At 36.7% G+C, this 13,144-nt stretch overlaps 1 protein-coding gene across 3 annotated transcripts in view; it reads left to right on the top strand.

The window, feature by feature from the left end:
- Positions 1-13,144, top strand: part of HERC2 (HECT and RLD domain containing E3 ubiquitin protein ligase 2) — a 111,575-nt gene that overhangs the window by 87,501 nt on the left and 10,930 nt on the right. For all 3 annotated transcript variants that reach the window (XM_048051157.2, XM_066983432.1, XM_048051158.2), the window contains 11 exons: positions 84-239; positions 388-503; positions 629-827; positions 3,207-3,421; positions 4,141-4,318; positions 5,440-5,601; positions 7,238-7,329; positions 7,734-7,873; positions 8,897-9,084; positions 9,734-9,931; positions 11,753-11,836. In XM_048051157.2, the coding sequence (XP_047907114.1) occupies positions 84-239; positions 388-503; positions 629-827; positions 3,207-3,421; positions 4,141-4,318; positions 5,440-5,601; positions 7,238-7,329; positions 7,734-7,873; positions 8,897-9,084; positions 9,734-9,931; positions 11,753-11,836 (1,728 nt within the window). The remainder of the gene's footprint in view (positions 1-83; positions 240-387; positions 504-628; positions 828-3,206; positions 3,422-4,140; positions 4,319-5,439; positions 5,602-7,237; positions 7,330-7,733; positions 7,874-8,896; positions 9,085-9,733; positions 9,932-11,752; positions 11,837-13,144) is intronic.

Below are 13,144 nucleotides of genomic sequence, written 5' to 3' on the forward strand. Positions count from 1 at the left end.
AGCTGTTCTACTACATCAAATGTGTATTCCTTTTTATTACACATTTTTGATGCATCCATTATGTCCGTTTTGTTTGTCTGCAGGTGCTTGTGGCTCTCGCTTGTGATCTAGAATTGGATACTCTCCCTTGCTGTGCAGAGACACACAAATGGGCTTGGTTCAGAAGATACTGTATGGCATCCAGGGTTGCTGTGGCTCTTGATAAAAGGACTCCATTACCTCGCCTTTTCCTCGATGAGGTATTGCAGGAATATTTTAAATAGCTTATGGAACGTGTGAAAATGTTTCATTTAAAGGAATATGCTGAGATTTGAAGTGTTTTATGTCAACTATGATAGGAGTAGCTGACAATTGGAATAACGTTGTTTAATCCAAAATATTTTACAGGTGGCAAAGAAAATCCGAGAATTAATGGCAGATAATGAAAATATGGATGTTCTTCATGAGTGCCATGATGTCTTTAAGAGAGAACAGGATGAACAGCTTGTCCAGTGGATGAATAGGTTATTTCTTTCAGCTGTCACTTGTTTTGTCTTGTGATGCTTCACTCTTACGGAACAAACAACTTTTTTGTGACTTTCTAGAAGCTCTTTTATAACTTTTTTTTTTAATTTCAAATTTTATGTAGACGACCTGACGATTGGACACTTTCAGCTGGAGGCAGTGGAACTATTTATGGTTGGGGTCATAATCACAGAGGACAACTTGGTGGGATTGAAGGGGCAAAAGTCAAAGTCCCGACTCCATGTGAAGCTCTTGCTACTCTTAGACCAGTGCAATTAATTGGTGGTGAACAGACCCTGTTTGCAGTGACTGCTGATGGAAAAGTAAGCATACAATAAATAAATGTTTGTTAAACTCCCTTTAAAAATTTCATCCTGTTATTCAGAATGAGTTTGGCTAAATCAGTAGTAATATGTGTATCCCCATTTAATTAATTAAATATATTTTAAAATGAAACTAAACTGTACCAATTCTGCCTGTACAACATAGGACTTCAATGTGCTATAGCATTAAATGCTTGAAACAAGACATGAATATTTTAGTTTTCAATTCAGAACTGTGAGCAGATTTTTGGAAAACAAAGAAGAATAGAAACAATAGGCTCACAGAGTCCCATAAAACGGTACAGACAGTAAAATGTGATGGTGATGGTCTCCCTGACAAGGGAGAGCTATAATTGGAATCTGAGATTTTTCAGGGCTAGCTAAATGCATTTAAGTTAGATATTGCAGGATTTAATTTTTAGATGCTTAAACCGTCAGTGGAAAGGTGTGCCATGCAAAGATTTAGGGTTAGGTATAAGAGAAAAAAAATAAGTTTGTGAATTTGAAAACATCTTAATTTTGATACAGATGGCAGCTTTGTGTGGAGGATGTGATTGAGATTTTTAGCTAGACTTTTTGTAACAGTTTCACTATAATGTATCACTAGATTAATGTTTCTGTCCTAAGCAGTCAGTATCATCCTTGTTAATGATTCACAAAAGGATAAGGAATGGATTAATTGCTTGATATCATTGTGTTGAGACAAAAACCTTTTGGATAGACAAGAAGGGTAAAAAGCGGTACTGTGTTTAAAAACTGTATGTATGGGATGGAATTGGAAGAAGCAACTGTGTTTATATGTGCTTATTGCAAGGAAGAAAGAAAACTACAGTAGTAATGCTTGAAAGAAACCTGTGGGTGATACATGATTTTGTCATGCTATCACACAAAGTTATGGTTTCTCGATACTTTTACAAAATCAACATTAGGATTTAAAATAAAATTCATTAGATCAGTGGCAGCTCATATTGACTTGAATGTAGCCTTATTTTCATTCCTGGCATCAGAGGTACTAAATTTCATGTGTTCTACTTTCAGGTACAGGTAATTGAATGTTCCTGGGGGAAGGAAAATTAAATGCGTAGCAGACTAGAGACTGTGGCTTATGGCATAGGATTTAGAAACTTTGAAAATGTAAAGCCTTCTTTAAAAAGTTCTTATTTTAAGGGGAATATGTGCAAACCATTTTATCTTTTTTATTATGAAACTTGTATTTCTCATAAAGCTTGAAAACCTAGAGCAGAATTTTCTTTGCATAATTATATAATCATATTTCACTCTTCAATTTTTTGGCAACACAGATTGAAACTGGTGACAACAAATTGCTGTGCTTAGTATTTCCTTGATTGAGGTTAGATTGTATTGCAGTAAAAAGAAGTGTGGAAAATTGTTTTTTCAGAATGTGTTTACATGTACCTGACAGGGAATGTTGGAGCAGGCTATTGTAAATTCCTCTTGTGAAACTGAATAGTTGCATGCTACCTCCAGCTACTGAGCGTTCCTTGTTTGGGTTGGAAAGATAATCTGAATTGCCATGGGAAATACCTCCTGTGAGTGTAGAACAGTTGATTAACAAAATTAAGTCACAGTTGCATATGTAGGTAGAATTTTCTCTCTTTCTTTCTGAACCAGCTTGTAGAATTGGAAAAGTAGATAGTTTCTGGAAATGTAAAACCTTCTTGAGATCTTAAAGGGAAGCTGAAGGCTTTAAAGCTAAGCACAAACAAAGTGGTTATGAAGAATTTAATTAAATATGTGTCAGGTCATCTCTGAAAGCAAAAGAAGTTAGTGTCTATGCAGTAGAGATGACATGAGTAAGAGGCCTTAGATGATAAATATGGTACCCACAAAGGGGGAGAAGAGGTACGCATACTGGAGGAGTTTGTGTTTCTTTGCAGCCAGCTGTTTTTGCTTCAGATTTAATGAAGAATTTGTTGCCCAAAGCCAGCCTACCTTATCCATCTATGTTGATCTAGTAAGAAAAAGAATGTAACCCTCGTTTCAGCTTTTGTCTTTGTCCTTAGACTAGTGTATGTTCTGTAGCACTATCAGCACCAATATGAAAGCTCAAGAAATCCCTCTTCTTCCATATGTTCAGGAACTTCAGTATAGAACATGTAGTGATGTTGCTCACTTACATTAAATCGTAAAAAACAAAGCCACTCTTACTTTGAAAGGAAAAACCTCTTGCTGTTGGTACACACATTCTGGAAAATTCCAAAAGAGGGTATAAGGGTATAGAGGCAAGCAAAAAGCTGTTTTTTTCAGGCTTTTCTTTAATCATATTTTAGTATACATTCATTAAGAATTCTTCTCTACAGTTCTAGTGAGTGTTCTTCAAGGCATAAATGAACTTAAATTGTATTCTTCATTTTAAAGCTGTACGCCACTGGATACGGAGCAGGTGGTAGGCTTGGAATTGGAGGAACTGAGTCAGTTTCTACTCCAACTTTACTGGAATCCATTCAGCATGTGTTTATAAAGAAAGTCGCAGTGAACTCAGGAGGAAAGCACTGTTTGGCATTGTCTTCTGAGGGAGAAGTTTATTCTTGGGGTGAAGCAGAAGATGGTAAACTTGGTCATGGAAACCGAAGGTAATGCTTTGAGGTGTTATTTTGTAAAACTGCTAATGGGTATCTATTATAGTTGCAATGTATTTAGGTGTTACATAAGTCTGTATGTTGAAGTATTAATTACTGGTATGGGAAGGTATTTTTTTAGATTCGAGAACTACAAAATACTCATCAGGTAAAGTTGCTTGGATTTCTATGAGTAGATACTGTATTCTAGCACATCTGTAGACGCCAAAGACCAGTGGATTTCCTTTGGAATTTATCTTGTGGGTATGTGGAACTTCATGGCACTTTAGGAGGGAGCAAAACTGCCATTCTGCTTTTGATGTTCATATGAATTGTTTCTTATGTTAAAGGAGAAATTCTGTTGTGTTTGAGACAACAGTATTCTGAACCAAAAAAAAAGGAATGTTTAAGTCCATGGAGAAAAGCAGTCCAATGCAATATACATTATCAAAATTTCTAGTGTTAAATTGGACCGATTTTCCAGTGTAAATGCTTCTGTAGTTTCACTTAACCTGTAATTCTTTAGTATAACATATGGTAAAATAATTCTATCTTATTAATTAGTTATTATTTCTGAATGAATAATGAAACACAGATCTTGAGGATGTTAAACTGGAACAAAATTAAATTCTGAAGTAGATTTCCTTGTACTCATTTTATAAAGCTCTCTGTACATTGGTGTATGTGAATGGTCTATCCTAAAAGTTCTGTCAGAACAATTATTTTCGTTTCAGCCCTTGTGATCGTCCTCGTGTAATTGAATCTCTGAGAGGTATAGAAGTGGTTGACATTGCTGCTGGAGGAGCACACAGTGCATGCATTACAGCTGCAGGAGACCTTTTTACATGGGGAAAGGGAAGATACGGACGCCTTGGGCATGGAGATAGTGAGGACCAACTAAAACCTAAACTGGTAAGAAACGTTTGGAATTCTGTATGGTCTTAGTCCAGCTCTTAATTTCTGATTTGTAACTTCTCCAATATCTGTGTATAAAGAATAAAAGGAAGAAGTGGCAGCATACGTTTGTAGGAAACGTCCTGTTGCTTTAGAAAACAGGAATGGATTGAAAGAATGAAGTGAAAGTAGAGCTGTAAAGCTTTACTAGAGATCACTAAACAGTTTATTAGTAGTTTGTTTAACTCTCCCTGTCAAGCAAAACAACATCTCTAGAGTGTGTAAAGGACATAGCAGTTTACAATTGGTACAGATTTACATGCTATTGTCACTTCCAGTTTGGGTGGGAGTGGTAAGTATCTTAAATGCACTTTAGCTGCCTGCACTCCCTTCACATAAATACTTTGTACTGAAAAGAACCAGATGTTTTCATTCCCCTGCTCCCAAAAACAAGGTCTACCCACCTTTGTTACACATCCTCCCCTTCCCTTCATCCCCACCCCCTCCTCACCCCATTTTTTTGGTTATTATGAAGGTAGCTAGTCTGTAGATGAGTTTGAAGTGTGTGAAGTTGTGGATGATGGATTAGGCTACCTCTAATCCCGTATTTCAAGTAGGGGTGTGGACTGGGAGGATGCAGTTCGCGTGGTAAGTATCCTTTTACTTTGTGATTCCCAATTCCATACCTCATCACTAGATGGCAGCATTTCAGAAGTTAAGATGTTGATTAAATTCAGGTAATGCAAGTGCTAGGAAATCGTAAACTCCTAAAAGGGTATTGGGAAATAAGTGGTATATACAATAGCGAACCATAGAATCTGAAATTATGTGAACAGAATATAGTCTTTGAAAACCTTACATGTTTTGTATGAGTTATTTTCCTTGACTTCTTCAGTGAAAAAATTTAACTTGTCAACCAAGTAAAAAGAATAATCCAGTATTTTAAAATGTGTAGTCAGTTTTCATTTTGTTGGTTTGAAAAGAGCAAAGGCCTTTGACTTGAATTTATTTGCATGATCCTGTGGTACTTCAGACCCACAATTCCAGTGAAGCACCTTTCCAAGTCGGGTTTGTCGTCTTTTATGAAACTAAATGACTGAGTCTTTTGTTGTAAACAAGAACTGGTGATTGCTTTACAGGTGGAAGCACTCCAGGGCTATCGTGTGATTGACATAGCCTGTGGCAGCGGAGATGCACAGACATTATGCCTTACTGATGATGATACAGTCTGGTCCTGGGGTGATGGAGATTATGGAAAACTTGGGAGAGGAGGCAGTGATGGCTGTAAAGTACCAATGAAGGTATTTAAACATAATTTTTTCATTGTTTTAGAAGCCATGAGGTTAATAGAGAACACTGAAAACAGATTCGTTAACATATGCAAACTTCCAGCTACTCGGGACATCAGATTTCTTCTGTTGTTAATAATGGGATTTGTAGGATACAATGACTGGTCTTCAAGTTTTGTGCTGACTGATAAAGTTGTACTTTGTTTTTCTTTTTGATGAAATTGCTCGCTCCAGGAATATTTCTTATTTTAACTTTGGTTCCTCTCAGAAGGTTAGATTTTTCCCAAGAAATCTTTATATTTCGTAGAATCACAGAATGGTTTGGGTTGGAAGGGACCTTAAAGACCATCCAATTCCAACCCCCTGCTATGGGCAGGGACACCTCCCACCAGACCAGGTTGCCCAAAGCCCCATCCAGTCTGGCTTTGAACACCTCCAGGGATGGGGCATCCACAACTTCTCTGGGCAACCTGTTCCAGTGTCTCAACACCCTATGAATAAAGAATTTCTTCTTAATGTCTAATCTAAACCTACCATTTTTTAGCTTAAAGCCATTACTCCTTGTCCTGTCACTACACCCCCTGACAGAGAGTCCCTCCCCAGCTTTCCTGTAGGCCCCCTTTAGGTACTGGGAGGTGGAGAAGAGCCTTCTCTTCTCTGGTCTGAACAACCCCAACTCCCTCAGCCTGTCTTCACAGGAGAGGTGCTCCAGTCTCTTGATCATCCTCGTGGCCTTCCTCTCGACATGTTTTAATAGGTCTGTGGTGTTCTTGTGCTGGGGGCCTCAGAGCTGAACACAGTGCTCCAGGTGGGGTTTCACAAGAGCAGAGTAGAGGGGAAGAATCACCTCCCTTAACCTGCTGTCCATGCTTCCTTTTGTTAATAAAGTTGCGTAATACTACCTCATGCCATACTTTATCTGTACGTTATCAATTCAAGTCAATATCAACATCAATTCAAGTATCAGCATTTGAAACAGAGATGAGCACTGTTTGTGTTGGAGAGTAATATAAGAGTATGTAAGTGTATACCTGTGCACAGTGGATTTTAGATTCTTAGTCCAGAATCACACCTTTTTATGTAGATACAGGTGTCCACATTTCCATTTCCCAAAGGACAAAGTCTACCAGACTATCCCAAGTAAGTTTTTTATTGCGTGATGCAACACAATATGAAAGTAGCTTGTTTGTCTCATAAATCATCAGTCCCATGGCATTGATGGTAAAATGACATGAAGACCTACACAGTGAGTAGGAATGGTGTACTGCAGGTTTAAGTATTTTTTTACTGTCAGCAGAATCACATCCAATGTCAGAGGAGCTAGGGATGATTAATGTTAAGAATTTGGAGACAGAACCTTACTGTTTTTATTAAGGAGCAATTACTGCAGGTAAAATACTAGATAAGATCTTAAACAGTTTTCCGAGTCTGAGCTTCTTTTGAATGTTTAAGTAGTAAATAGTGGAAAGATGAAAGGAGTGGAATTCTGCTAAATGATCTATATGCATATTTTAATTCATAAGCATACACATAGACACTTTAACACTTACACATCCTATTTGACTTAAGATATTCCTAAATACAAGGCAGTTGATGAAACTATAGCTTCCTTAATTAATTTTGATTTATTTTGCTATTATTTTCCTAGATCGATTCCCTCACAGGCCTTGGAGTGGTTAAAGTAGAATGTGGATCGCAATTTTCTGTGGCTCTTACCAAATCTGGAGCAGTATATACCTGGTAAATATCTTACATTAGTTATCATTCCAGTCTCTGAGGTCAGTGAACTTATTGTTTTTTGCAATTGGATGCTTCTAATCCTTGGCCTTGACACTTTTAGAAGAAACAAAATACACATGCAAATGTGGTGTAAGGACCTGCACAGAATAAGCAGGAACCATGTTGTGGGGTTTTAAGTATTCTTTACTCTGTCAGCAGAATCACATCCGTGTCATACGAGCTGGGGTTGATTCATGTTGAATAATTGGAGACAGAGCCGTATTGTTTCCGCTAAATATCGAATATTTTTGGTCGTTGGACTATTTATAAATAAATCTACAGGCCTAATATCAAACGCAGCCTGTCCTCCTGTTTTTTTCTTAGATTAAAACAGAGTTTTAAAATGTTTTACCTTCTCTGTGCAGGGGAAAAGGAGATTATCATCGACTAGGCCATGGATCTGATGACCATGTTAGAAGACCACGACAAGTGCAGGGACTGCAAGGAAAGAAAGTCATTGCAATTGCTACGGGGTCTTTACACTGTGTTTGCTGCACTGAAGATGGTATAAAAATGAGATACGTTACTTAGTACTGCATTTGGAGGGGAAAAACATTTTTTTTAGTCAGATATTGGTAGGCTGTCCGTGTTAAAAATACTGGTCCTTTATGTGCATGGGCATATTTTGTTTGCGGATATTGTATAAATCTTGAGTAGAAAGTATGTCATTGATTTACAATGATCACTTTAAAATAACTGAAGGCTTTTAATTGATAAAAATTGAGTTAAGTTTCATAAATACTGACAGTCAAAGAAAAATACAGAGCTCTAAAAGTTATTACAAGTTCGTCAAGGAGTTGAATGAATGGATTTAGTGTTTTTACAGGTTTTCTTTACCTGTTGAGGTGTTCTAACCTGGTAAATGAAGCATTGTGCAAACAATACTGCTTCTTATAGAGTAGGTTGAGATACAAGATACTCTTTGCAGCAGACTCACTCCTGAATTTAACTAACAAGTCTGCACAATAACTGGGTGTTATAGATGCTAGTGAAATAGAATATAGCTGTAGAAAATGAATGCTTGGAAATGAGGTTGATATTTGAAAAAGGATTTTCTAATCTTTCAGCAGTAAACACCCATTGTAATGTCCACTCTAATAATACAACTGTTAAAGGCTCTCTTCTCTTATATAAAATGTTAAGTCTTTTCTAATTCTTTTTTAATATCTTTTTTTTTTTTTTTTTTTTTGCTATGAAACTAATCAAGACCAGACTGTTTCTGATGTATCCATTAGCATTCTTCTGGTCTGCCATTTCCTACTGTTTCCTACTACTCTGCAACAAAGCAGAACTTTGTTGTACACGCTATGAAGAAATAGATGCATCTAATACTAGCTGCTGTAGGCATGTAATTGTGTCATTTGATTTTTACCTGCAACAGATAGTGGTTTTCAGGGTGAATACAGTACTGGAAATCTTAATTACAGTTGAGGGCCTCATTTGGTTAAATAGTTTGTCTGATTTTTTTTACATAAAATTTTATAAAGTTCTGTCTTGGCTTCAGAATTAATTACTTTTATTGGTTTAGGGGAGGTGTATACATGGGGAGATAATGATGAAGGGCAGCTTGGGGACGGAACAACTAATGCCATCCAAAGACCGCGCTTGGTTGCAGCACTTCAGGGCAAAAAGATCAACAGGGTAGCCTGTGGCTCAGCACATACTTTAGCATGGTCAACCAGTAAACCTGCAAATGCTGGCAAGCTCCCTACGCAGGTAATACTTTTGGCTTACTACGTTCAGATTCTAAATGTACTTAGTGTTCTTATTGTTGATCTTCTAGCAGACATACTTCCTTTCTAAATCCCTGCATCAGTTTGGTGTGGTTTGATTTGTTTTGAGCCATTGTTTAACTTCCTTATTTCCAAAGAAAGATTCTAATTTTCTGCGATGAGAAAGATTCAGTTGGTAATCCAATACTGAACAGTAAATTGGAGGGAATTTTAATTCTGTATTCTGCCGGTGAGGATCTTCCAAGTGGGGTTCATCATTGCTTGTCTCGCATTGAGAAGTTCGGTTTTTGAACATTCAGTTTTTCAACTGTAATGATGGTGCATAATGCCTGGGTCTAGTGGTAATGCATGTTTATTTATGGATAAAAATAATTGTAAAATTTGGGATAACATGAATAGTCTAACTGTCATGTTTCTAATACTTGCAGGCACTTTCAGTCTAGTTGATTACTATTAATATGCTATGAATATTTTTTAGACACAACTGGACTCTGTATTAAGTTTTGACAGGGTGGATAACCAATACCTGAATTTTAATACAAATTCGCCTACAAATCTTAAGTCATTCTCTTTAATAAAATGAAGTGTATAATAATTCTAAATTATTTTTGGATATTGTTGCCTTATCACAGGTTCCTATGGAGTACAATCATCTACAGGAAATACCCATCATTTCATTGAGAAACAGGCTTCTGCTGTTGCATCACATTTCTGAACTATTCTGTCCTTGCATTCCAATGTTTGATCTTGAAGGAAGATTGGATGAAACTGGCCAAGGACCCTCAGTTGGGTTTGACACACTACGGGGAATACTGATTTCACAGGGAAAGGTATTTATCAGGATAGGTTTTTAAGGGAGTGATTTGTAACTGTAAGAGAAATGTACTGCTTGAACAGTTTCTGAAGAAAGTAGAACTGTTTATCTCATTTTGTTGTGTATGTTGTATGTCAAATATTTGCATTCTGATTATGCAAATATCTTTCTTCGTGAATGTGTTCTTTTTATTATGTTTCCCTCTATTTTTCATTATGGTTTTACTCTATGTTGATCTTAAAAATAACTTTATATTGTAAGTCTTTTGTAGTGTAAGCAAATTCTTTTAGAGTAATCAGTAGGTGCTTATTTGGGGGGGGGGGTGGGGGGAGGGACACCACAAATTTCAAATGGTCATTGTCTGCTTTTGTATTTCAGTTGTTACAGACAGGTGATACACTACTTGATCGAAAGCTCTGTGCAGGTTTTATGATTTTAGACTGGGGTTAAAGGGGAGGCAGTACCTAGGAGTTCAAACTCAAATGGGTAAAGAAACAGGGAATTTCACAGTGGTAAGAAAGGTAGGTCATGAAAAAGTCTAGATAATTAAAGTTCTTGAAGGATGCAACATTAATTCAAAACTTTAGTTGTGGAAAAGATGACTGGTGTTCAGTATGATCGTTGGTTTTGGGTCTGTATTTTCTCACAGTCCTAGTAACGTGTCTAATCTAACAAAAAATTATAACAGTATAAAAACAGACAAAATCCAAAATCTGCTGAGGACAAAATCCATTTGAAACTAGAAGCAGTTAATTTTTCTTCTGCAGTACTGTTCTTTGCCAATAAATAAGACACAACCTGTAACTAGACTCCTTAGAGTGTATTGTCTTAGTCTCTTTCTCTAGACCCCAATAAAATCGTGTAGTAGGGAAATCTGACAGAATGTATGCTTCACATACCAAGAGAAGACCACATATTTTTTTTCATCAAGACCTGGGCTGGGGAGGAAGGAGAGAGAAAGGCTAGCTATTGTGTTCATGACACTTTTATATCTTAATGCTATTAATAGGGAGTCTGTAGATAAATTAAATATAGGAATTGGTGTGTAGGAAGCATATTTAATGTCATTTACTTTAGAGTGTGTAGAACTGTTGTAGAAAGGCTTCAGATACAAGATGAAATGTGGTAAAAGGTGTATTTTTTGTCCGAATCGTTCGCTGGGGACAGCAGAAGCTGTGATGTACTTGTATCTAGGCAAATATTTACTGAGATAACCTCAGATATTTAAATTCGCATGAAAAGTTTCTTACTTTTATTTTCGTTTGTTTATTGCCTTCCTTAGCAGGATGGCTTCTTCTTTGGCTTTTTTATTGTTTTTCTCTGACATTAACTATTTGCTATATACATATGTTAGTGTATTAATCAGTTTATACTCAGTAGCATGTTGGTTGCCTAGTAATAACTGAAGCTGAATGCAGTACAGCTTTTCAAGCCGTGATTTTGAGTGATGCAGGAGAGGCTTTCCTCTTTACTTTTTGGTATCCCGTGTGTTTCAGACTTGAATTGTATTAACACAAATAACATGTTTTTTAACACCTCACAGCTTCCTCTCCTGTTGCTCTTACTTGTTTGTTTTTGAGTATTTCAAAAGCATTTGATGCCTGTTTCCATGTCTTCTAAAGAGAGACTAAGAGGCTTTATGCCTTTTCTAGTGTTTTGTGATGCACTTGGAAGAAAACTGCTGAAGGCTAGTAGTACAGGATCAGTTTCTCTGTTCTGTTGAAGTCATTTTTTTCGCTCTGAATTGAAGTGTGTGTGTGTTTATCTGTGTAATGTGTGCAGCATTCTTACTTGATAGCAGTTTTGCAACTTTATTTTTTGTATTTCCCTTTTTTAGGAGGCAGCTTTCCGAAAAGTTGTGCAAGCAACTATGGTGAGAGATCGTCAGCATGGGCCAGTTGTAGAGCTCAATAGAATACAGGTATCTGAAGTTGAAGTTTTGATTTTAATATGTATGTTTAGCCACCAGTGCTCTACATTTGTTAGGTCCCTTTGTGTTTCAGCTGTTTGATGTCCGAGTATACTTGGAGGAGCTGAATTGGAGGATAAAACAATGAAGAAGCAAACGTAGCAAAGTCTGCTTGTTTTTTTTTTCAATATGTTTTCATGCAGACTGTAGTTGTGTGGGGGAAGGGGACACTTCTTGAAATATCAAGTGTGTGATTTGAACTATAATGAATGAGCAAAGTATGTCCTGCTTGACAAAGGACTGCTTTTTCAAAACTCACTACATTAGATAATTCAAGACAGTAGTGATTCTGATGCCTTTCTTACCTTCCCAAGTGGTCACATGAATTACTCCGCAGTTGCTTGCGTAACATAGAGCATGAAGGGCAGGGGAGGGTGCGGGGAAAGCTCTTTGTTATGATTAAGAATCAGGCTCTCAAACTCTTGTCCTCTGCTGGTTATCACGTGTAGTCATATCGATTGCAGAACGGTTTGATACAAAAAGGCTTTTTTTCTTGTAATTGATGTTAGAAAATGTAACGTTGTGCCTTAGGCCAGATGTGTCTTTCTTTCCATAGATATTTCCATAACATAGAATAGTAAAACATTGTTTCTTTAAGTGGGCTGAAGTCTGGTCTTACAGAATCCTCATGTGTTTCTTTCATTTAGTTGTGTTTTTTCTTTCTTCTTTGATATATTAGAAAGTAAGAAAACCTACCCTTTGTAAGGTCAGAATGGAGAATTTGGGAAAATTCTGACTAATTAGCTTTCTCTTAGTGAACTGAAATATGTTCTATTTTGGCTGGACAATATTTTCTGCTCATTTGCTGTGTTTCATGGGCCCATAAAACTTCTGGTAATGTTACATGATTAAAAGTTGTTAATTTCATATATTATTTGTGAATTTGAAGCTGAAGTGATCTTTTATTTTTTGCCAGTGATCTTTTCGTTACTCTTTTGGTGGAATTCAGAAGGTCTAATAAGTAGTGCAAATATTTAACTTTAAGTGGGAAACTAATGGTTGGGGTTTAGGCTCATTTCTTAATGTCCTTCTACTGTTGAGGTAATTAATAAAGATGAGCTTTCTCTTGTATTCCAGTCCATTACTTGAATCTCTCTTTAAATCTAGAATAGAACTGGTAGCTGCAGGGCTTCTATTTTTCATAGCTTCCATAGGAAATGAAGTATTTCTGTAATACAAGTCTGTCCTAGATTTAGCCAAGTAAAGACTAAAAAAGATGATCATCATAATCTAGTCTGCTTATACAGTACCAAGTAGAAG

The sequence above is a fragment of the Anser cygnoides genome, chromosome 1 (genome assembly GCF_040182565.1).
Source record: "Anser cygnoides isolate HZ-2024a breed goose chromosome 1, Taihu_goose_T2T_genome, whole genome shotgun sequence".
Classification (NCBI taxonomy): domain Eukaryota; kingdom Metazoa; phylum Chordata; class Aves; order Anseriformes; family Anatidae; genus Anser; species Anser cygnoides.